This window comes from Lupinus angustifolius, chromosome LG19, assembly GCF_001865875.1.
Source record: "Lupinus angustifolius cultivar Tanjil chromosome LG19, LupAngTanjil_v1.0, whole genome shotgun sequence".
Lineage (NCBI taxonomy): Eukaryota > Viridiplantae > Streptophyta > Magnoliopsida > Fabales > Fabaceae > Lupinus > Lupinus angustifolius.
In genome coordinates, this window is record NC_032027.1 from 582,102 (window position 1) to 607,490 (window position 25,389).

General features: G+C 28.8%; 3 protein-coding genes and 1 non-coding gene across 5 annotated transcripts; all 4 read right to left on the minus strand.

The window, feature by feature from the left end:
• On the minus strand, positions 2,176–3,459 carry LOC109333878 (probable aspartic protease At2g35615). The gene has a single exon (XM_019569461.1). It carries the CDS (start codon positions 3,457–3,459, stop codon positions 2,176–2,178), a length of 1,284 nt encoding a protein of 427 aa, XP_019425006.1.
• TRNAT-AGU lies at positions 8,976–9,049 on the minus strand. Its single transcript has one exon. It is a non-coding gene; the product is annotated as a tRNA-Thr (tRNA).
• Positions 9,257–12,189, minus strand: LOC109333572 (myb-related protein Myb4-like). Its single transcript, XM_019569073.1, has 3 exons — positions 12,003–12,189; positions 10,485–10,614; positions 9,257–10,267 (listed from the first exon to the last, which is right to left on the minus strand). The coding sequence occupies exons 1-3, from the start codon at positions 12,181–12,183 to the stop codon at positions 9,436–9,438; spliced, it is 1,143 nt and encodes a 380-aa protein (XP_019424618.1). The 5' UTR covers positions 12,184–12,189; the 3' UTR covers positions 9,257–9,435.
• Positions 12,435–24,652, minus strand: LOC109333573 (ubiquitin-NEDD8-like protein RUB2). 2 transcript variants are annotated; one of them, XM_019569075.1, is made up of 4 exons: positions 24,502–24,652; positions 23,443–23,702; positions 22,186–22,308; positions 12,435–12,446 (listed from the first exon to the last, which is right to left on the minus strand). In XM_019569075.1, the coding sequence occupies exons 1-3, from the start codon at positions 24,592–24,594 to the stop codon at positions 22,197–22,199; spliced, it is 465 nt and encodes a 154-aa protein (XP_019424620.1). In that variant the 5' UTR covers positions 24,595–24,652; the 3' UTR covers positions 12,435–12,446; positions 22,186–22,196. The 2 variants fall into 2 exon arrangements, with proteins under 2 accessions (XP_019424620.1, XP_019424619.1); XM_019569074.1 differs by lacking the exon at positions 12,435–12,446 and having other exon boundaries at positions 22,060–22,308.

Here is a 25,389-nt window from a genome sequence, read left to right on the forward strand (position 1 = left end):
GTCTTTCACCCAAAAGTGATACTTGTTTACCCTCATTTCTGTTTTTATTAGTCCCAATATTAGTCCATATTAGTCCCAATTTCGTTTTTCTTTTTAAGATGGTAATGTTTTACATAGATAATGATTATAAAAGTAACCTTATAAAACAAGCAAATGGTGTTTTTATTTGTAATTCTTTAAATATGTGGTGTTGAAGTAGGTAGAATTAAGATATATATAAAAAAAAACTCAAGATATGTTTTTTGGGGTCATTTTATGCATTATTTAATAATATGTGATATATTTTGTATGGAGGCAAGTATCTTACTTAGAAAACATACCAAGTAACACACCCAACATATCTTGATGCATTATATAATAATATAATATTTATTGTGTTTAATGTCAGTTTGTAATGTATAATGATTTGTATATTGATTTAAGAGTATATTTTTATTGTACCGTTTAGGTTTTTATTCTAATGTATTTAAGACTTTCAATTTAATCGACTAGAAAATTCATTCAATATCACAAGTGTAATAGAATCAAATCTTCTAAGATGATCAATCGGCGTTGGTTCAAGTGGTACATGTTTGATTCCCCTTAAGCAAGAACCCGAGTTTGAGTCTTGTGGATGGAAAAAATGCTCGTTGAGAGAGTTAGCCCCACATACCTGTGGATGTTCCCGGCTTGGACAGAATTGCCTCCAGTGTGAAGATACCTGTGGGAAACCAAAAAAATCTTCTCAGATGGAAAATTATATAATTTAAGGTATGTTATTATTTACATTTATTTTAGGAAAGAGATTTTATACTGTGCGCAAAATTGCTTAATTAATATTTTCACTACGTTATGAAAAATTTATTGGTCATTTATATTATTTTAAAATTAAGTTAATATAAAATCAATGAAACGCTTAAAAAGTTAATTTCTTCCATACTCACAGTTATCATGCATCCATTTCATTATAAAACATAAATGTACGGGCGTTACAATTTACAATATTAAAGTACAATCATTATATTATGTTATATAATATTAAAGTGCAATCAAAATAATATTTGATTTGTAACATGGTAATGATATATTTTCATAAAATTTGAATTGTAAAAAAGGAATTATAACTGTAGAGTTATGACCAACAAAATTTATAAATTTTAATATATATGTTTGTCGGTCATGTTATTTTAAAATTTATTTAATATAAAATCAATGAAACGATGACTGAGTTAACTTCTTCCATACTCACACATACAATACATTCATTACATTAAAAAAAACATAAATGTCCAGTTGTTACGATACATAATATTAAAGCACAATCATTATATTATATTATGTTATATAATATTAAAGTGCATTTATTATAATATTAGAATTGTAACAGTGGAATAATATATTTTCACAAAATTCGAATTGTAACCAAAAAAATTTATAGATTTTAATATATATGTTTGTGATTTTAAATTTTCCTCTATTAGTTCTCAAAGTGAATATTTTAACTAATAAATGATGTAATATGCATATTCTTAACCATCTGGATGCACGAGTAACATGTTCTTAACCATATGAATGCACATGTAACACATGTGTTCTTAACCATGCGATTGAACGGGTAACATGTGCGTTCTTAACCATGCGAATGCACGAGCAACATGTGTATTCTTAATCATGTGAATGCACAGGTAACATGTGTGTTTTTAACCAAACGAATGCACAAGTAATATGTGTGTTTTTAACCAAACAAATGCACGAGTAACATATGTGTTCTTAACCATGTGAATACACGAATAACATGTTCCTAACCATGCAACATAAAATTACTGCTCGTACAAATGGACGAGTAACTTACTAGTTATAATGTAAAATAATGGAGTTTTGAGTGAAGTATGTCTAACAATGTTTTTTTAAACTATCAATCCTATTTTCACTTTCAAGACGAGTAATTTGAATAATTAACTTATACACTGATATAAAACTAAAAGGAAACAAGGAAAAATAGTTAATAGTTTTTAATTTCCTAAAATAGTGAATAATATACAAAAAAATTAAAACAGTATGTTCAAGTAAGGCTGAAATTTGAGCAGGGTAATTCTATTTCATTTATTTTTTTCTGATAAGTCTAAATCATCCACTATCATATATAAGAAACATATAGTCTTATAATATATGTCTTCCATGAAAGATTATATGCTTCTATTTACAATCCGAAGGTGCAAAAGAAACAGTACTCTTATCAAGATCATACTCAACATTAAAGTATACTTGTTGATAGTTTCCAAGAACTGAGTGTCCACTAGTAGTAGAGAGCATCCAAAGACACATTAAGTTTCCAAGCTTCCCAAATACATTAGCTTCAGAGAAATCTAAACCATAATCAGCAGCAAAAAAATGGAATGAAATACGAGGAAAGTACTCAACTGATCCATACCTATAACATAACTCAAATGGTTCAGGTGGGTTTCTTAGAGGGACATGCTCTTTGCCAATAGTTTGAATAATAAGAGCTTTAAGTTTGTAAAACAAATCGAATTCAAGTACACTCAATGATGTACCAGAATCAATAACAATGTTACCTATAGTTTCATTTGCCATTGGCTTAAACATTCTCCCATTCACAGAAATACCTTCAAGACTAGCGTAGTAAAAGGTTGATGGAAATTTTGGCACTAAAGGAGTAGTAACAACATTTCTTCTGTTTTTTTGTGTATCAACCCCAAACTTTATTTGACTAATACCTTTGGAATTATAAGGAGGAAGACAATAAGAGAATTTGCGTTTACCAAATTTATAACCAATTTGTGTTATTAATGACAAAGGTCCACCACCAAGACCAATTACACCTTCTCCAGTAGGACTGAAAAGCCCATTATTATGGTATCCACACCCTAATACAATGTTAGGATAGTTTACAATCTTCCCAATATAGGTATTATTAAAACTAACTGTATCAGTACTCAAGGTTCCTTTTGAGTATGAATTATCCGCATATTCAACACCATAAAGGCATTCTGCTGCAATTCCACATGAATGTATGAATAGATACTTACAAGTAATTTTTTCACAAGGTATCAGATGGTGAGTGTAAGAATTTGCTGGATTAAAAAGTGGGTAGTTTTGAAAGTAACACTCTTTACAAGGAAAGCATTGAATCCAAGTAAGGTCACTGCCAGTATCAGCACCAGCTATTACCTTTTTTGGTGGGGTACCTATGAATATTTGCATTAGGTATTCCCCTCTACTTTCCGTTGCTATAGTTTGAGCAGCTTTGTTGGTGAAGTTGAAGCTATTCACTCTAGAAATTGAGCGAAATGCTGCATTAATAATGTAATCAGAATGGTTCATTGAAGGGTTGTAGTAGGGTGATAATGGTGAATTACGATGAAAGAGATCAACGCTGAGACCATTATTAGGTTCAGATGATGAAGATGATATTGATAATTGGAATAGTATAATGGCAAAGTATACAAATCCATGCATGTTGCAAAACCCACTATAGTGCAAGAAAGAGGAATATATATATTCACCTTAAATAAGGAATATGTGCAAAAGTTTGACTTTATATTAATATGAGTGTTATTAAATTTGGATCGGTCAATAACTTGGGTAGGGCATTGAATTAAGTAGTTTGGACCGATTGACTCGATTTATATTAACAAATCTGAAAAATTCGTAATATTAATTAAAATTATTTAATGGCTCTATATTCCAAATTTGAAAACATTATCATACCTAATTAATTAAAAAACAAAGAATATTTTATTATTGTCAAATGTCACAAATACGAGATTGAGTCCTCTCCTTTACTGAGCAGTTTACTTAAAAAAAAATATTACTCTAACATTTTGTTTTATTTCAGTCCAAAATAATATGAAGATATTATTTCAATATAGTTATACATAATTATTAATTATATAAAATTTTTGCATTAAATATATATAATTATTAGTTATATATGATATCTTTTGGTCAGAGAATAACATTTAATCGATTTGATGTTGGGAGTTTCACAACATATTGCGATTTTAAAAGAAAAAATAGAAGAGTGTATGAAAAGTATATTTTTGATTGTATTGATTGAATTACAATGATACAATATAGTGTTGTTTATATATAATAATATCTTGTAAAGTAAGTAATATAACTAACCTAATTAACTCTCTAACAAACTAATAAATACATGTTGTGAAACAATTTTAACATTTATTAAATGTGTAAAATGTGTCAATTATAAGAATTGATTGATGAATGTTTCAAATGAATTTCTAACGAGTTAATTGATTACACTTGACAGCTTTGTTTTCAGATACAACATTTGTTGCAACATTATTACTTTATAGGAAAAATGCATTTATATGACCTTTTTTGGAATTTTGTTTATGGTCATAGAATCACTTTCAAAGTTCTAGCCACAATAAAAGAATTTGCTACAAATTGTTTCTTATTTACTCATAATATCCAAATAAAAGAGAAAATGATAAATTCAATTAAAGATTGGTGATTTTGATAGACTACATTCAATTATATTGTTCATAAATTTAATGTTGTTTCACATTTTCTTAATCCATAAAACTATCCAAAAATGATCTTATAGAAACTAAAAAGGATTTGAAGAGTGTATAAGTATGAGTAATTAATGTATGACAATATACATGAAATAACGAACATGATAAAAAATTCATCAATGTTTCTTGATTTTCTAAGGAGACAAATAAAATGAAAAAATATTAAAAAACTGCGAAAGTAATAATTAGATGGAAAGGGAGAGGGAGTAACATAATTATCACACTAATTTTATATTGCCGTAATAACACTTTATTTTCTTGTTTTTTTAAAAGTGCAAGTCAAAGTTTTGACTTATTTTTTATATCTAAAAATAAATAATTTTTTTCTTTATGTAAGGAATTGATGATAAGATGTTTATCTAATAAATTTATGATATTTTGTTTTATCCTATAAACAAATTAATTTATTTGTAATCTTATAGCCCATCAAATCTATGTATTTTAGAAAGTGTTTTTTTTTGTGTGTAAAAATGTTATTTAAAAATATATTTTTAATAAATTACTCATAATATTTTAGTACTTATGAGGAGTGTTATTAATATCGTATCAGTTAACAAATCTGAAAAAATTCGTAATATTAATTAATATTATTTAATAGTTCTATATTCCAAATTTGAAAACATTATCATATCTAATTAATTAAACAACAAAGAATATTTCATTACTATCAAATGTCACAAATACATTTTTTTGGTACTACCAAGAGTATATCCTTCTCTTTTCGGTAATGAAAGAACCTCTTTCGGGGTTCGTGACGGTCCCTCACAAATAAGTTGAAAACATTGTCAAACAATATATTTATTATGTTTTAATAACAAGAAAATTGTACATAAGCTTAAAATGTAATTAAAAACAAATTTTTTGTTATAATCTAAGTTAACATGTGAAAAATATATATAAAAATAAGTTAACATGTGAAAAATATATATAAAAATAAGTCCAACAATTCGAGTCACTAATTTTAGGCTTTAATCGATTGAGTTGAACTGAGTCAATCTGACTTCGATGCAAAACCAGTTAGATGATGGGTTCGAACCAATTATATGTTTGGTTCACGGTTGAATCATTCAGATTGACCTTTAGAGCTAAGTTTTATAACACTGGTTAATACTCTACTTTTTTTTGTCTCCAAAAAAATGTGTTTGTATATGTCTACTAATAGATGTAAAGATAGCTAGAAATGTGTAATTACGTAGTAGCGTATTTAACTAGAATTAGACTTGTTAGATAAAACTAATTAATTTTGTAAATGATTAGCTATTATTTCCTTAATTATATAGTAATTTATAATTATTAATTGGTATAAAATTAAATAAATAAGTCGCTACAAAAGTTTCACGTTCAGTTTTGAATTAGAGATGTTAAATTTTTTGAATCAATGTCGACTATAATGAATAGCCCGATTCCCTCTACCCGCTTATATCATATCTCTATCTCTATTCTATTTGAATCTATCTTTCTTTTTTCTATTATAGAATAATAAATTTTTTTGTCTATTAATTAATTCTTTTTTTTGAATTTAGTACTTTTGTAAAATTATTACTAATTATTTAAATTTATTAGTATGTATTTTAGTTCGGTTTAATTAATGTAATTTGGTAGATTTTATAATGGGAAAATAAAAGTAACCAATAAATTAATTAAAACTCTTATTATTTTTGTTCATTGAATGACTCTAGTTTAAAAAGCATCAAACTACATGAAAAAACAATCAATGTTGTGAGAACCACACTAGATTGGGCAGCCCAACTAGTTCAATTACTACTGGACTTAAAAACGGCTCTAGTTTGTAGTCTGAATCGAATTAGGAGTTGAATCACTTTGAATGTGTAAAATTTGGATCTTTGGACATGTTAAAATCGGTTAAACTGCAATAACCGATGAAGTGAACCAGCCGTTTACTTAAAATAAAAAAAGAATACTACTATAATATTTTGTTTTATTACAATCCAAAATGAGATGAAAATATTTTTTCAATATAATTATACATAATTATTAATTACATAAAATTCTTTATGTTTTTGATAATTTTATCTCAAACAACATATATTCATCTTATTATCTTACTATTATATTGTATACTATTTTATATTATAATATTGCAATATAAAATATATATATATATATATATATATATATATATAATTTCCACAACGACTTTAATTTTCATATAACCATTTTATTTTTTATTGTAATTATTACTATATTATTATTTTTATATATTTTATATATTATACATAAACCTTATATTTTCTCCAAAAAAAAGTAGCAACACCTGCTAACCCTAAATACTTATATCTCTTTATGATGTGAACCAGCTAGGGGCAACTCTTGATTTAAGGGTCATGCAAGACCTAGGGGGCCTTGGACTAAGGCAAGAGCCAAAATGTCACACGACCAACTTGAAAAGACACTATTCATGCAGGATAACCACCTAGAGACCATGATAATGGAGGGCATTTTTGTCCTTAATTTTAGTTATTTTAAATTTTATAATAAATGAGATTAATTTCTCATGGGTAGTTTAGGTTTATTTCTTTTTATGTATTTTATTATTTATTTGCAAATAAATTCATGTTATTTGGGTTGGGAATTATACATGTAAAAATGACACATTATAGCCAAGTATGAAGTTGGGTAGGCGCTATGCTCATGAAGCACCAAGCTAGGCGCATGGAAGATGGTTCAAGGCAAGCTAGGTGTGTGGCACAAGGGACTAAGCGGATCAATGACTTGTTCAACTCATTTAAATTCAAGTTATGTAGTAAAATCCTTAGTATTTGAATTCAAGTTCAAACTCAATTGACGTATAGATAACTTGCTACCAAGGGAGATTTTCATGCCAAAGACGTATTCAAATCTATTTGAATTCAAGCTTGGTCGTGTGGTTTTCTTTTGGATAAAACTGTGACCAATTTGTCAAGGAGTATGGTTGGTCCTAAGTTCTAACCGTGGAGATCACAAAGGCTAGTCAAGTGTTGTTCAATTTGGACTTGGCCTCCTACCATGCTATGTGTGGCTACTTTTGTGCAATCAAGGAGATTATCATATTCATTTGAATTTGTGCAATCAAGGAGATTATCATACCTTTGACTTAACCCACTTTGCCCTTACACTAGCCAAAACACCAAACCGTGACCAAACACTTAGCCCTAACCCTAGTTGTGCCATACACATTCCCCATACACTTTCCCATACACTTTGCCCATACACTTAGCCAAAACACTTAAACCTAACCAAAAACGTGAGTTTGACATAAAAGTCATATTTCGCGACCCAAATTGAGGTTCAAGCAAGAACGATCGTACAAGTAAAGCAAACCACCCATGGAGGCTTCACATCAGTTCATATAGAAAAGCTTTCATATTCTCTATTGTTAATAGGAATGACAACGAGACGAACCAGGATCGGGTTTTTACTTACCCAATCATAAACTCGAAATTCAGAATCTGAACCCGAACCTAAACCCAAACTCACAAGGATTAAAAATAATGGTATCATCCTCGAACCCGTCGAGTTTCGGGAAACTTGAACCCGACCACTACACCAGAGTTTTCGTTCAACAACGAGAATTTTAGATATATAACAACGCTTTCGTGCACTTTCTGTTTGACCGCAATAGTATATATCATGAGTAACAACGCTTCTCATACGTTGTTGTATTGGATATATTTAACAACACATTGTACACAAAGCGTTCTCGTATATTGCATAAATACAACAACGCATCATACACAAAGCGCTATCATATATTTCATACATAAACAACACATTTTATAAGTATTATTAGCATAGCTTATTTTTGCACTGTTGTATTGCATATATATAACAACACATTAGTAGAAAAGAATTGTTGTATTATTCATTAATATTCTCAACCAACACCTTAATACAACAATGCAACACACATATAACATTGTTGTATTAATAATGTACAACAATGCAATCTATAAAAAGCGTTATTGTATTATTCTTTACGACAACGCATGCTAGGGTTTCCCCTAGAATACGTTGTTGATTTGTACACATTAATACCAACATATACATTTATTAGCAACACATACATTCTCAATTTTCATATACATTTAGAAAATACACTCAATTTTCATAATTTATTTTTTGTGAAAAACTTCTAGTTCTGAAAAAAGAGACAATATATAACTACACAACATTGGTTTCCCCTATTTGCTAGAGAGATGTTATCTTTTCTAACAAATGAACTATTGTTTGTAAGTGGAGCATGGATGTTGAGAACAATGACACTACTATGTAACTTAATATATGAATTTATCACCTTTTTTAGTAAGCCTACCCAAATGCTATTGACAAAGAGATTCATGCTACAACCAAATGTAACTTGTCCTTTAAATATTACCAATGCATCAGGGTTTAAGTGCTTGGGTTTAATTGAATCTATAAAAATGAATTTAATGCTCTCGTTGAGAGTTGAACTCAAGACCTCCCGCTTACTAAACGGGTGCTCTAACCAACTGAGCTACGAGAGCCGTTGGTATACGTAATTATTCTTATATTTTGGTGAAACATTCTCCCGCAACTTCAAATTTTCAAAGGTGTGAGAACATGAAGAAAAAATGTCACAATAGTGGTAGTAAGTGGAGATTTTCACCTACCCACTTAGCAAATTTTATGATAGTTGTTGTTTACCAACAATTTCTTTATTCAATACATTCCATAGTCTTAATGATGGATACACTACATACATTTATGTTTCAATCTATATACAATCTATCCTAATTTAATTTTGTGGAAGAATACATGAAACTCATCATACATCACAATGGAACTAATTAATCATATTGATTATTAATATACCATAGTCAATATAAGTAAATCACAAATTCATAATTCTCAGATATACTATTATTATATTTCAGGCCATGAGCCATAATTGAATATAACTCAAATCTAATTCAGATTCTGTACTTTCCATAACATCCAAATCAAATGTTTGAGGGTCCACTCCTAGTTCAGATGAATAATTCTTTGGTAGATACCCATCTTTGTTAGATTCATTTGTTTCACCTACTAATCCAAACACATTATCAAATTCATGGAACCATTTCATGGTTTCAACATCTTGAACACTCTCTTCTATAGGATTTGAGATTTGGTTTGATGGGACCCCCTCTAATTGGACTTCATTTGATTGCATTGATACAAAGTTATCTACCATCTTCCAAATATCATCATCTAAATCCCATGGTATTTCATTAAGATGGTTTGGTTTATCAACCTCTTGCAATGTATTATTATTGTCAGCATCATAGGGTTCTAGATTGGTTAATGGAGAACATAATTGTTGTTCTGGTGTGAAAGCAACAATGTGGTTTGAGTTAAGGATATTTGATTCAACAAAAGAGAGTGAAGTTGTTAACTCTTTTGGGTCCTCAATGATGCTAATAACTTCATTGGATATTTGTTTTTCTGAATGTTGTTCAATTTTATCATTCATTGTTTCTAGGGTTTCTTGTTCATTTAGTTCATTACTAGGAATAGTCTTTGCTGCTAGATTTGGTGCATCATTTGAGGACAATGATTCAGATAAAGATGAGGAAGAGGAAGTTATTGATGATTCAAGTTTGGATTCATCTGTGCTAGATTCAGAACTTTGGATACTCAATCTTTTCTTTAAGTGAGTGTTCCACACATTCTTGATCTCATTGTCAGTCCTACCAGGCAAACAGGATGCAATCTTTGACCACCTGAAACCAATTTATTTGGAAGCATACTTATATAAGCCAAAGCCACAAAATGAAAATAGAAAAAGGTTGTGCAATTTAAATTATTAACATTTCATTCATCATTTATGCATATCATTTTAATTTCTAAGTTGATGTTTTTTAAATATATAAAAAATAGATGATGTGCTTATAGTGTTAAAAACTTTTACATAATCCGAAATAACATGAGAAGACTTACTTATTTCCAAAGTCCTTATGTAGTCTTATTATGGCTTCCTCTTCTTGTATTGTAAAATTGCCTCTCTTTACATCAGGTCTGAGATAATTGATCCATCTCAAACGACAACTTTTCCCACACCGCAAAAGCCCTTAATAACAAATATTAAGTTAGTTTATAACTAGAAGGATTAATAGACAAAAAATTAAATAATATGATTCAATTATTTGACATCCTAGTTTAGATGGCATGAAGAGTGCCTCTTCTTTTAGTTTTCTTTAATACTCCTTTCACAATCAACATATATTCTCTACACATTAATTATAATTATGATGGTGATGGTACTAAATTTAAATTAATAAGTAACTAATAATAGTGCCATCACAAATTACTATACATGAAGGTGGCACTTGCTTATTTCATATTAGTTTTGGGGTATGATTCCAATTTCCTAGTTCAGATATAGATTGAAACCTATGGATGAATTGAAATCATAATAGAATACTAATAGACCTATCACCAAAATAACTAAAACAATCATTTGCTAGTTTAAAGTATTTTACACTATTAATATATCATATCTTATTCAAGTGTATGACTTATACTTAAAATCAATAATTGTTTATATGTGAATTATAAATGTTATGTTTAACAATTGTTAATGTATGTCCATTTTATCATTCTCAATAGAAAACTTCATTTAAACTTACAGATTCATGGTCACATACAAATTAAAAACTAAGCTAGCCCAACCCTAGTAGCTCCTACTATACCTTAATGTTAATAATTCATATATGGAATGATATTCAAGCTGGCTAGGCTATGGTAGGCGAATATGCATTATTATAATAAATTAGCCATATAATATAAAATGTATGTGAAGAATAAATAATAAAGAATAAATACATGCATGTAACTTTCTCTAGTACAATATTTCAAATGTCATTGTTATTATAGATAGAAGTACCTACTTTCACAGATTGGTGACAAAGTGACAGATTGGCTAACTTAGGAAAAGCTAAGTGTCATAGGTCCACCAATTTCTACCAAACTTGCTTTATTTTAAATCTATTTGAATAATTCAATTAAATTAATTTACACACCAAAAAAAAAGATTGAAATTATTTTTTACTTGACATGAACTAACATAGAATAGAAATAAAATTTTTTTTTACCCGATACTAGAAATTATTTTTTATTAGAATTGAACATTTTTTTTATCTCTCACTTAATTCTTTTATGTATGCATGCCCACATCTTAAAAACGCATCATAAAAATAATTAAATAATTGTTGCCTCATGTTTGATGTGCATATATGAAATGTTATTTTAATGAAAAGTTGGGTTAACATAATACAAATTTCCCTATAGGAAATAATGCACATAAGGATTGAAAGATTGATGCTGAAAAGTACAAATTCTCATATAGATATATAAAATGAATGAGATCATATATACAACCTAGTTGAAACTTGAAACTAATGTCTCTCTTATAGAAAAGCAAATGCTAGAAAATTCAATGGATATTATATTATATACCTGATTGTTTGGGGAGAGATCTCCAATTATCATGGCCATTTTTCTGAATAAAAGCTATGAGTTTGAGATCTTCTTCAGGGCTCCAAGGTCCTCTCTTAACTTGAGTCTTATCACAACATGGTGCTCTTCCTTTTCCCATGGTAATCTCTCTCTTATCACACAACCTTAGGTTTTGTTGCATGCACTCTAACACTATCTAAGGTCAAGTGTATCTTTTAAAAATCTCAATGTATCACTATTAGATTAGTTCAAATATATATATATCTCACTCTATGTGTCCTACCTTTGTCTATATAGTATATATAATAGTTGCATGGTGGAGAAAGTGAAGACTCTGCAACTAACCAACAAGAGTCATGCCACAAATTAGTATGATGAGGTCAAATGTATTAAATAGAATAAAATCCAAGACTATTGATATAATATTTTTATAATGTAATATTTCTCTTTAAAAAAGTGTCACGTAGATATTATATAAATGATTGCTATCTTGGCAATTAAGCTAATAAGACATTTCTTTAGGAAAAGAAAGAAGGATCTCCTTATTATTTTGTTAAAGAACCCTTCTATCTTTTACTTAAAACAATGTATAAACCAGTTGTGTAATATCCAATTAACTAAATTCTTAGATAGGCCAAAAAATTAAACGTTTGATTACTGATAATGACATTTGGAGGACAATCATAAATTAAAAAGGATTAATTCTTTATTTATAAGGTGAATGAATACTTTTAATTATACCATAAAACAATTGTTATTTACTCAAGATAATGTTGTTTTAGTTTTGCTTACTTTTTTGAGATTTACCACCATGCAACTCTTGCTACACATAGGATTGTGATCATAATTATAAAAGCCACAAGCTTACTAAAATTTGGGAATGGCGAATGGATTATTTGGATGAATTTTAATTGTAGGTATAACGGACTGGATTAGTAAAATCATGAACATATTTATGATCATCTAGTAAGTAAATTCAAATTTACCTATGACTTATCTCATAAACTTATTTATTATGAATGCATATCAAATATGAAACTTTATATTATTATTGTCAATATTTCTTTGATCGTTGAAACAAAATCTAACCCATACCTAATACATGGCGCTAGGGTTAATGTATTCCCAATGAATCAACCCCACATTAACTTTGAGCCCAATGTCAACATCAAGTCTAACTAAACTTAACTTTAACATCAACCATGAGCCATACATCGACCTCAATCTCGAGCTTGACGCCAACATGACCTTGGGTCCAACTCGACATTGACCCTACTTAACTTTGAGCCCAATGCTAACGTTAAGCCCGAGTTGACTTAACTTTGACATCAACCCTAAGCCATACATCAATCTCAGCCCCGGGTATGCTGCCAACATGACCTTTGGTCCAAGTTAACATTGACCCTTACCTAAGCCTACCAATCCCAATGTCAGCTTACAAACTGATCATGGTTTTCACCTTCTACCCAAGCCATATCCCAAAAATCAGCATCCAATATTAACCCTCACCCCACACACACACACCAATCTTGATATCGACCTAGTGCATATTCCATGTAGTGATTGTCTCATTGACCCCTTTAACCGACTTCTACTTCACTAAACCAACTCTTACATTGGTCCTTTGATTTAATCGGATGTCGCCCTCAATTGTACCCCACACCTAGCCCTCATCCAACACAATGGATTGCAAATAATAGTTTTGAAAATTTTGTCCATAAGATATAATTCAATTGAAAATTTTAGTCAATTTAACATTAATATTAATCATTATCCATCCATTTAATAAACATTTTTTTTATTAATAGAATGTAGGGACCCATGGTCTATGAATAATTTTGTTAGGCCTAGTGAACATTAATATCAATTGTTGTTTTATGATGTCATCGTTTTCCAAGTATAGTGGTTAACTTTTAAAAAATATTTTGTGAAATTTATGTAGTGCCTGTTATTTAAATAAAAATTGATGTAATTTAAATGCAATGTCTATATATGGAATTGTTTTAGACTATTATGTAATGATTCTTTGTTGTACACAAAAATCTTTGTTTAGGATTAAGATGCTGAAGATGATTTGGATTTGAATCACAACTATTCTCCAAACTTTTTGAGTCGTATAAAATTATTATCAATGACAATGTTTTTCACACTAAATATTTAATATATTTATGGAGATTAAAACTTGAGATATCTAGTTAAGCTAGAATAACATGACTAGACGATTTTCACATTTAGTAATATAATAGCTTATATTGTCATCCATAAAAATTAAATTTTATGAAAATGTAATTTAAAATTTATTAAAAGCAGTGAAGCTTAATTATTAAAATCATCTAAATACTTCCTAAGTTTAAAAAATCTTTTGGTTCAAGATTTGTTTTCCTAACTTTATAATAATGTAGAAAACCTCATACCGATAATATATATTAATCTCATTTTGTTTCCATTAAGCTCGGAAGTATCTAAGTAATTTTCTGCTCAGTATTTGTAGATACCTTCTCAAATTTAGCTTAGTTTTAGACTTTAGAATAGTTTAATATGCTGTTATATAGGTATCATCAATTTGTAAAAGTAATGTGAATGTGAATAAGTAACTCAACAACAAAGTAGGGAAAAATTATATTAAGTATATTACTTTCTAATGCACAATATAAGTTAATCTTTTTGAACCTTACATTAGGGGGTATAGCATTTAAAAACAACAGAAATCTGCAAGATTAAGTCACCATAAGTCCACAACACTATATTAATTAGTGATGTCATGATGATATATCACATAGTATTAATATTTTCAATACCCATATGACAGAGATTATGTAAGCTAATTACCACACCAACCAAGTAGAAAAGGTACTGCTAGCTCGTAAAAGTAATTAATTAATTAATTAATTAGTGCATTATTCACATTTTCACATGCAGTACTTGACGTGGAAAATCACCAGTTGATAACATATCATTATTTTAAACTGGTACTTTTAGTTTTAGTTGTTGACTGAATCTAAATAAATGTTCTCATTGTTTTGTAAATTCTAGGCTGTTCGAGAATTCAAAGGGAGTTATAAGTAGAAGGAAAATTCATGTTTGCTTTTGACCGCATATAATATGAAAAAATATATTGTCTAAAATTATGTCTAGTATTAATAACAATGAATAGTTAAATTTTATAATTAATATAGTATTTTTTCATTGATACGTAATAAAAATTAGGATATAGTTTAGGACATAAGTTTTTATTCCTTGTATAATATAATAATGTGGACATAAGGTTTTTCCTATTCCCTCACTACTACTGCCTCATTTCATATCTCAAACTAATTATATATTAATACGTGGATAAAATAAAAAATTTAAAAATAAAATGTAATAAAATAAAACACTCTAATTGACTTAGCTTGGGACATAGATTGAGACGCCATTTGGAATAAATGATCTCAATCTTAGTGATAGATTCATATTATGGTCCAACTCTGGCCTCCATGTTTTAAATTACATTTATATTAGAAATTATGATTATAATAATATTATACTTTTGATAGTTTCTGCCACATCACATCTACAATTATAATAGCATCTATAATATTTTCTCACAGTTTTTCATAATTACGAAAAATACAATGTTACCGCATTCATATTTTAAAACACTTGTGATAGTTACTTATAGAAAAACATCTAAATTATACCTCCATATAAATCTTAACGTGCAAACAAATATTTATTATGTTATTATACATACAAGGTTGTCACCCTAGCATGTATATTTCAGGTGCATATTTCCTCTCATAGTATTATGAAGTTTGGTAATATTTAAAAACAAGTCCAAATATATGACTCTTAATATATTTTTATTATTTTTTGTTCGTTATAATATAATATATCAGTGACTTAAACAATATCACTTTAGAATTATTGATCCATTTTTTAATGAATAAAAATAATAAAAATGTATTGACTCGTATACTCTTTGGACATGTTTCCATAATATATCATATTTTGTTTAACTTAATTATATTTATCATCATTTTTTATTTAAAATATCACTCATATTTCTCATACAGAGGTAGTCAGTATAATATATGTATATAAATTATGGGGTTTTATAGGTGTAAAAAATGAAGAGATAATTTGTATAATTTCACTAAAACTTAGAGAATATCAATATAATTTACTCTAACTTTAATATCTTCATTCATATTACTCTAACTTTAATATCTTCATTCATATTCCCCTTTCAGTCTCTCAATGTCAACATTTGAATGGTGATGAGAGGAAAAATGACAAATCATGGGAGAGCTAATCCTCATTTGTCATTAATATGAATACTCGTTCTCATGTAGAATAAACAATCATTTATAAATGGATGTTGTTTACTTTTGCATCCATATACATGTCATATATTTATGTGTGTGGCCCTAGGTTCTTATAGGGTTGATAGTAATATACTTATATATTTTATAATTTTTTAAAAGTATAACACAAATTTATTACCTATCAATTAATAATAATATATTAATTTTTAACATGATTATAACATAATATAGTAGTTAAATTATAAATCAGAAGTGTGTAATTTAAATTTCTTAACCTACTAGGTCTAATATAAAGTTGGTAGATAATTAGACTTTTAAGTATGATGTGAGAGATTTGATTCATGTAGTATAGTATGTGTATGGAAAAGGGTATGCTGAAAAAGGCTATATCCATTTCCATAACATTCTCAGCTCATAAGACATAAGCCTTTGAGTATTGGTTGAGAGCCACATTTGCTACACACACAAAATTTCTCAACCCTTGGTTTCTTTTTTTCTTTTTTTTTTTGTTTCAAACCATAGGTATACTCGACAAACCAGTATTCTCTGTCCCAATATCTCAAGCCAATGATATCCACCAAATAATATAAAAAATAATATTTTCTATATTTTTTAACTATGTGTCAATTTTCTATTAGTTTAGAACATAATGAGACACAAAAAAGTGGGACAGCTGATCCACATTCGTCCTTCACTAAGGCACTCCACCATGTAGAACATGAATTTAAAAATTTAGCCTAAACTAAAACAATAGGCATTGGACCCTAGCTTTTATTAGTACATTAATATTTGTTGTAGGTGAGACTCAAATCCACAACTTTCTTTACTTTATTCTTTAATCTCAACCACATATAACTTCCCTAATAGGCTAATACTCCCTTTCGTTTCTATTTAGTTGTTGTGGCTTTGAAAATTTTCACCTATTCCATATCCATCACTTTAGGAAATCAAGAAATAATCACATTTTATCATGTTTGCTCTTATGATTATTAATGCAAATTAAATAGAGTGTGGTAATTGTAAGTATGAGTTATTAGGAGTAATTTAGTAAAAATAATTTATTTTATATAGGTAATTAACACTTTTAATAATCATAATTTCTATGCCTTTTTTTTGGTTGGCAAAGAAATTAAAATGTAATTTCTACATTATGCATTACCTTAAACGTTTATTAAAGTGGAACGGATGAACTATATATTATAAGTCATGTATAAAAATTTTCTCTTAATGTGTTTTTTTAATGAAAAATATATATTATAGATGTAATTTTGTTTATAGAGAACTTCACACCCTGATAATTAAATAGATATATTCTCCCAATTCTTAAATTTCATGTTGTGTTTGCAAGTCAAACACAAGTGATAAACCCTTGTAATTTAGGTAAACACCTATAATTAGTGACTTTCGAATATTTATAATATAAAGCTGATGCTCATTACAAAACAAATATCAATTTTAACCTATATATGCCAAAACTATACCGCATGCAATTTTACATATCATCAATCTACCTACATGAAAATGACTGTAGGAAAATGACTTTATATTAAATTGCAAATGTAATTAAGTCTCTATGTTAGGGAAACTAACATAACCATGCTATTGTATCATTAGGTACCTAATCTTCACATCTTTCTTTTTGGTTAGTAAGGTTTTACTTACCATTAAAGACTTTAAATTACTACCAAACTGAACAAAGTCCAAGGAGAAAACGAGAAGATTCAAGAAAATTGAAAATATATAGCAAAGAAAATGAAAGTGTATATATATATATAATTAATATTGCATATGCATGACGTATGAGCTATGTGTTAAAAGTGTTGTAAACCACCTTGGATGCAATCCACCTGGTTAAGGTTTTGTGAGTTTGGTCATTGTGAACACATGTTTGCAAAGGTCTATTTCCTACACAATGGTTGCTTGGCAATTCAGGTAAGAGTTCAAGTTTCACAATATATTTATTGAGTAAAAGCAAATGATTCTCACCAATAATAAAAATATAATGAGGTGATGGAACTTATATTCTTACATTCGTCGAATATTTTAAGAATTCGTTGTAATAGTTTTAATTTTTTTTTTTTGGATTGGACGTTGAATCCATACGGGTGTCTTTTTGATAACTAATTTTGTGTTTGTAGATAGAAGTACTACTTGTTCTCTTAGTTTTTTACTTTTCTTTTTTTAATAAACTTCATTGCTAATTAAAAATAATAACGAAAATATAAGGTCCCTTATTATATATTGAGAATCCAAATCCGAATATCCAAAGTACCCTTACATATCAACTAGCTTTTAGATTGAGTTCATTTCAATAATAGATTTGGAAATTTTTGGTCATAGAATGAAAGATAATATACAAATAATAGTGATGAGAACAAAGAGAATATATAAATAAATGTGAGATGACTAAAATGAATAATAAAAAAATCCCAAGTTATGGGGCATGTGCTCCCTATCTAACCAATGTTGGTCCAACCCTAGTTAGATGGAACAAATCAATCACAATGATGGGTCACTAAACTCTAGATAATGTCTAAGGAATATGTGAGATCGTGTTGAGATTTAACCTTAAAATGTTTATCAAACTTTCACATTTTTCATTCTTTAAATTAAGATAGGTTGAATCGGATAGGCCATTTATAAAAATATATTGTAGGAGGCATCTAAAGTTTTGTCTTGTCTTTTAATTTTATGGGTAAAACACAAGTGGGCAAATGAATTAAATTCAAAATATCAAATAAATCCAATAAAAAACTAAATTATATAAATCATGTGAAGTGACATTTAGGATATCATCACCAAACATTTATGAATGAGATAGATGCATAGCATAGAGGCATATTCTCACAAACTATTTCGGAATTTTTCATCAACTACTTCATATATATTAGAAAATTTTAACTCAATCTTTTCTTATTGTAAGATTTATGTGTGCATCGATTATTATTCAACTCCTATTTTTACTTTGAAAAGCAAGACTAATATGTCATGTCTGTTTCTTAAATTTTCAAAAGAAAATACATGAATATTCTCTAGTAGCATGACATAATCGACAATATTAATCGAGTTACAATATCAAAATTAAAGCATAATGTATTTGGGACAAGTTACAATATGTAAGAAATTAACAGCGTGCTGCATGCAACACCAAACTTTGCTGAAGTGAATGACAAAAGCAATGTGGATATGAATTGTGGAACTTAAATATAGTTTATACTTTATAGTCTTCAATTACCCAAATAAATAAACATATGCACTAACATGGCCAAATTCATTACTCGGTTTTTCTCCCATTCCTTTCTATAATATCGAAAGGGCATTTTTTTATTTTAACCATAGATATCCTGCATGTAGACAATCCTGTGCATATAATTAATTAAGATCACTATAAGGAGCAAAACTATGCTTAGCCAATATTTAATCTAATTGTATTATCATATATCAAGTACTCCAAATCAAAAACTCTAGTTAAACTAAAACAAGCTTGCTAATATTAATTGTGATGAGTTTGAAATCTAGAAATGGATGGGTTTGTGTCATGTCCTTTCAACCTTGCTAGCTTGGTGTCTTGTTCTTTTTAAACAAATATATTTTGAAATTAGACATAAGTGATTGGACATAGATAATAATAATAATCATAATAATAATAATAATCATAATAATAATAATAAGACCGTTTAAATTAATAGTTATTATAATAATATTTTTTATCTGCAAAACACAATTTTATTAAACATATAATGAATGTACAAAAAATTACAAAAATGTTATAAGGAATAGGGAATCACAAGGTAGTTTGAGAGTTTAATGAATGGAGTAAAATATGTTGAGAGTTCGAGACTCGCTCACGACAAATACTAACATAAATTTCTAATAAAAAAGTGTTATAAGGATGATAGAGTGAAAAAATAAAAGGTGTGTTTAAGACAGGTGAAGGGGATCAAGACAATTTTAGAAGACATTTACATGGATGTCATTCGAGTTAGAGTAGAGCATTCTTGATCTATTCGTTTTTCCAATGATCCAAAGTAAATAGTTCATTTTTGTTGTTTCAATCATATATTGTTAGGATGTTTGAGTTAAATTGAAGATAATATTATTCTCAACTAATCATATAAACTAAATTGTTGCTAGCCACTTAATACTCCAAGCTTCTAACACTTTTTGTTCATTGACTCTTGATTTTCTAGATAATGTGATAAAAATATTCAATCAACTATAAATTAGTTTTTAAAACTAAATAGGTAAACTTATAGAAAGAGAAGAAGTATTGAGAAGATTATGGTTGATGATTATGTGATGGAGCAACTCCCAAACATATTGATATTTATGTCGATATTATTTAGTTTGGAATATATTGTAAATTATATTTCTACTTTTTTATCTATAATTTAATTATATAATGTACATATGTATATTATTATGCCAATATATTAGGTCCATTCAACTTTGGTTCGACATAATATATTGTCATAAGTTTAATATATTAGGTCATGGCTAAAACTCGGGCTCAAACAAAATTAATTCAATAAAAGATAGTGTTCATGCCAAATTAAATTTATCCTGTCACATCCCTCAAATGTAAAATGACCTTTGATATAATGTGCATAAAATGGATTTAGTATGTGTTTAGCATATAGTTGTGGAGGGGCAAAAGTACCTCTAGAACCTCCAAACATTTTTTTATTTTGAATTTTTGCAATATGTTTGGCATTTCAAAATCCTGCTTGCCATAATTGAAATTGAACTGAAAACCATAGTTTTAAAAAAGAATAATGTAATATCTATGCATAATTTTAAGAGTTAATAATGAATGAAATGAATGATAGATGATACGGTAATAATGTGAAAAAAATTATATTGTCGGTGTATATATTTTTTCTCTAAAAAGAAATGACAAATTGTTCATGTTTTGTTTAACAAGACTAAGTCTAGAGTTTTCAAAAACTATTATTCCCATAATACCCTTAAAATATCAATTCTCGTTTATTATAACTCATCCTCTTTATTATCATTAAAAAAATTAGTACTATTATTTTATTATATTTAATTAATATGTATACTATTTTTTTAAAATAATTTGATGTTTAATATCTAGTAATTATGCTAATTTAAATATGGTGTATTTTTTATTTAGTTAAAATTGTGATGTCACCTTATTTCTTTAAGCAATAAAGTAAATGTCTAGATATAGTATTCTGATTTTTTATTTATGCACGTATAATTTAGTCAAAAGTAAATCTCTAATTACTAGTTAAAAGGAATACTAAAGAATAAAATATTTATTCATACCAGGAGATAACTTATCTTCTTCAATCTACACAGTTTTTTATATGTATCTTATTTCTCTTCATTTAAGAAGTCTTCATTTTAAAATAAATTATAAAAGAAAAAAACAAGACACATGTCAAACACTATATGAATTTAAGGAGATAAGTTAAATACTTATTCTCTATGTTAATTTGATTATGTAATTATCATTTTTTTAGTCTCTGTCCAACAAGTTTTTTGTTACAATTCTTGATTTTAATCAAAATTTTCAGTTTGTGTCATTGAATTCAGTGTAAAGATCAACAAACTTCCTTTATTATTTTCTAAAATCTACATCGTTAAAACTAAGTTTGAAGCTATAAAAAACATTTTTTGAGATTAATTTTATGTGATTAGTTCTAAGAAGTGAATTTGAAGCTGTATTCTTTTGGTGGATGAATATAAGCTTAGGGTCATAGTAGACCTATTTCTGCAGTGTATATTGGTTCAAGGATTCATTATAAGGACCAATTTATGGGTCAGAACCATACAACTTAAAGATAGTGACCACCAATAATAGCCTCAAAATTACAAAAACCAAGTACATAATGTGCTTCTGCTCAAACATTGATTGTGCCTAATAAAGACCACCCCTTAATGCAAGCACTAAGTGAAGGACAGAACCACCTTCAATATTGTACTCTTTAGCTGTTTTGTCATCAGCAAGTTGCTTACCAGCATATATAAGCCTGCACCATGTGCCAACAGAAATGTCATTCGAAACTTGACGTATATATTTCGATCGAAAGGAATGAGAATTAAAAATCACTGTTGCTTTTCGATATCAATAATAACCAAGCATTTATCTCGCTAAGTGGTGCATCCATCAATGACTTTGCTCGACATGCAAGTGTTGCCACCATGTAAAGCATGTCCGACACTACGGCAAAGTGTCATTGTTTTTATGATAAAAGAAATATAATTAGTTGAGATGAGAGAAGATTGCAAGAGGAATTAGACATTTTCATAGAAAACTAAAAGAAAAGCCTAAAAACTAAGCAGCAGGGCCATGCTTGATGCAACAAAGCATGTCAATCTATATGCATAAAAGATCTCCATGTCAAAAGCGCCAAAGGAGCAATAAGCATCATTCAAAATGTTCAGCAATAGTTCAATTATGCAATAAAACTTCTTCAGACTTTATAAACATGTTGCAGAAAGAAGTAAATAGTGCACCACTACAATTACCAGTAACTAACTAATTCAAAAGCTGCATGTATTAAGGCATGGATATGGATGGATAAAAACATTAAAAGTGAAAATGTATCAAGCTAGCAAGAAAGGGTATACATCTATTGAATTTTCGTAGTTTACGACTCCAATGCGCCTAAGATTAAACTAAGAGAGGAGCTTTCTCCGATATGGATAAGCATTCCAAACATTGTCTACATTGTATCCTTACCTAGACATAGCATCCAGTAATCATATTATAAAGGTATAGAGTATAATAGACAGATCAAACCTAAGTTATGTATGAATTTATTACTCCACTTTATATCATTTTATCACTGAAAATATTACATCTTAGTCAACTTCACTGAACTTTCTAGACCACATAATCATCAAGATGCCCTGAACGGGGAAGCTTTAAATGTGTACAAACATAATGAACCAATGGTATCTAGTTATCTACATGCATGTATCTTCTTTCCCTTTATGTTCCAAAATAATACAAGGAGACTAAATTCAAATATAAGATCAGAAGCACAAATTTTCACAGTTAACAAGTGATGTGCATGTTTTTATTTAAGAAATAAATCATCAGCCGGGGAATTAGATAAGTATAATCAGCATACTTTAAAAAGAAAAAGTAAAAGACAAACCTCTGCTGCACAGGAGGAATTCCCTCCTTTTCTTCAACGCGTTCCTTGATGCGGTCGATGGTATCAGTAGGCTCGATGTCGATTTCAATTTCTTTTCCAGTTAGAGTCTTCACTTTAATCATGGTTCCACCCCTAAGCCTCAAAACCAAGTGAAGCGTTGATTCCTTCTGTATATTATAATCAGCAAGAGTGCGTCCATCTTCCAACTGCTTACCAGCAAAAATCAACCTCTGCTGGTCCGGGGGGATACCCTCCTTGTCCTACAAACACATCCCAATAGCAGTTAGAAATTAATGGTGCAACTTATAAATAACAATGGCACTATCATTTTATACCTAAAGTTCAAACCCGGTAGAAAATCGAGTCCTACACAATATACAAAACACACTCAGGCACAAGAATCCTGCCACCTCAAAAACCAATGGATAAAAAACCCTGTTTGTAAGAGCTTATTTTCAGCATATTTGAGTTCACCTATTGCAATAACCACTTACACAGCATTTCCGTCCTGTTCATATGATTTTTCAGACCCATATAAGCCGCTAAAGGGCTTATTTTCATAAGCTACTTCGCGAACACTAAAACCAGCTTAGGTCCTATGTGGAAGTTGTTTTTATAATAATTCTGAACTAACCATTAAAACCAATACAGTTTTCACAAGTCACAACCATTCAACTAGGTTTGAGAAGCCATAAACTAATTAATAGAACCCAATATCCAAAGCAAAGGAATTTAACAACAACACCAACAAATAATAAAACATTTATTAATATCATATAAAGCATGAATTTTTATAAAGGCCAAATAATCCTAGTCCAAAAGGGTAACTCTAATCGCATTTTTCTTATGATTTATATTACTTTCTCCTAAAAACATGTGATTCAAGCTTTAACCTTTACAATCCCATAGTTCCAAATTTTGAATCTTTCTGAACACCAAGTTCGTCATAAACCCTTAACTTGTAAATATATATCAACGAAATCACCAAAATAACTAAAACCCTAACTTCATCAAATTAATGCAATAAGGAAGAAGAAGAAGAAGAAGAAGCAAATGAACCTGGATCTTGGCTTTGACGTTGTCGATGGTGTCGCTGCTCTCAACTTCGAGAGTGATGGTCTTTCCGGTCAAAGTTTTGACGAAAATCTGCATCTTCTTCTTCTTCTCGTGATCGAGTGTTTGAATTGGAATAGGAATAGGAATAGGAATAAGAATTGGAATTGGAATAGGAATAGGAATTGGAATAAGAATATGTGATTAGATTGAGAAATGGATTGGAATTACTTGATTGGATACAATGCTATTTGCAAAATATTGCTACATGCAAAATAGCCCATCTTTATTCCAATTTATCATTAACTTTTTTATTCTATATATGAGACTATAACATATCCCGGTTCGAACATGATTACCACCGATATGAAGATATACGTGGGAAATATAAAAAACATGAATGAAATACAAAATGAAGCAACATATTTAATCCTAACGAGATCGGGTACGTGTCAAAACTGTATTCTACCGAAATTTATTGAGGGGTTGATAGTACAAATCTAACGTCATGCATTCACACAAGGTCCAAGTTCATTAATGAGTGCTTGAAACCATTAAAAGTTAGAGACCCATTTTCGAAAAAAATACATAACTTTTAATTATTAGCAAATAAATACAAAACCATTATGTCATTATATGACCATTCTTTAATTCTCGTGAAAATTGAATTACCCAAAAACGGAAGAAGATAAATAAATGATTTAAATTTAAAATATTTTAAAATCTTGCCTAATTAAGGCACCAAAATTTGTCTACTTATCTGCATTAAATGCTACATTACTTACTTGCCACCCTTTCCTTGAATTCTCTTCCCACTCCTCCACTACCCTTTCATAAGTACCCTTCACCCAATAAATGATTCAATTAATGAAATTAATTTTTAATTTCAAAATA

Bases quoted from the DNA above. Each gene is read 5' to 3' on its own strand.
- LOC109333573 (XM_019569075.1), bottom strand. From the start codon at position 24,594: ATGCAGATTTTCGTCAAAACTTTGACCGGAAAGACCATCACTCTCGAA. The intron at 23,703-24,501 runs GTTCATTTGCTT...ATGTGTTTGTAG, and splicing joins ACGTCAAAGCCAAGATCCAG to GACAAGGAGGGTATCCCCCC. The intron at 22,309-23,442 runs GTTTGTCTTTTA...CACATGGTGCAG, and splicing joins ATTCCTCCTGTGCAGCAGAG to GCTTATATATGCTGGTAAGC.
- LOC109333572 (XM_019569073.1), bottom strand. From the start codon at position 12,183: ATGCAACAAAACCTAAGGTTGTGTGATAAGAGAGAGATTACCATGGGA. The intron at 10,615-12,002 runs GTATATAATATA...TTTGTTATTAAG, and splicing joins ATCTCTCCCCAAACAATCAG to GGCTTTTGCGGTGTGGGAAA. The intron at 10,268-10,484 runs GTAAGTCTTCTC...AATTGGTTTCAG, and splicing joins CATAAGGACTTTGGAAATAA to GTGGTCAAAGATTGCATCCT.
- LOC109333878 (XM_019569461.1), bottom strand. From the start codon at position 3,459: ATGCATGGATTTGTATACTTTGCCATTATACTATTCCAATTATCAATA.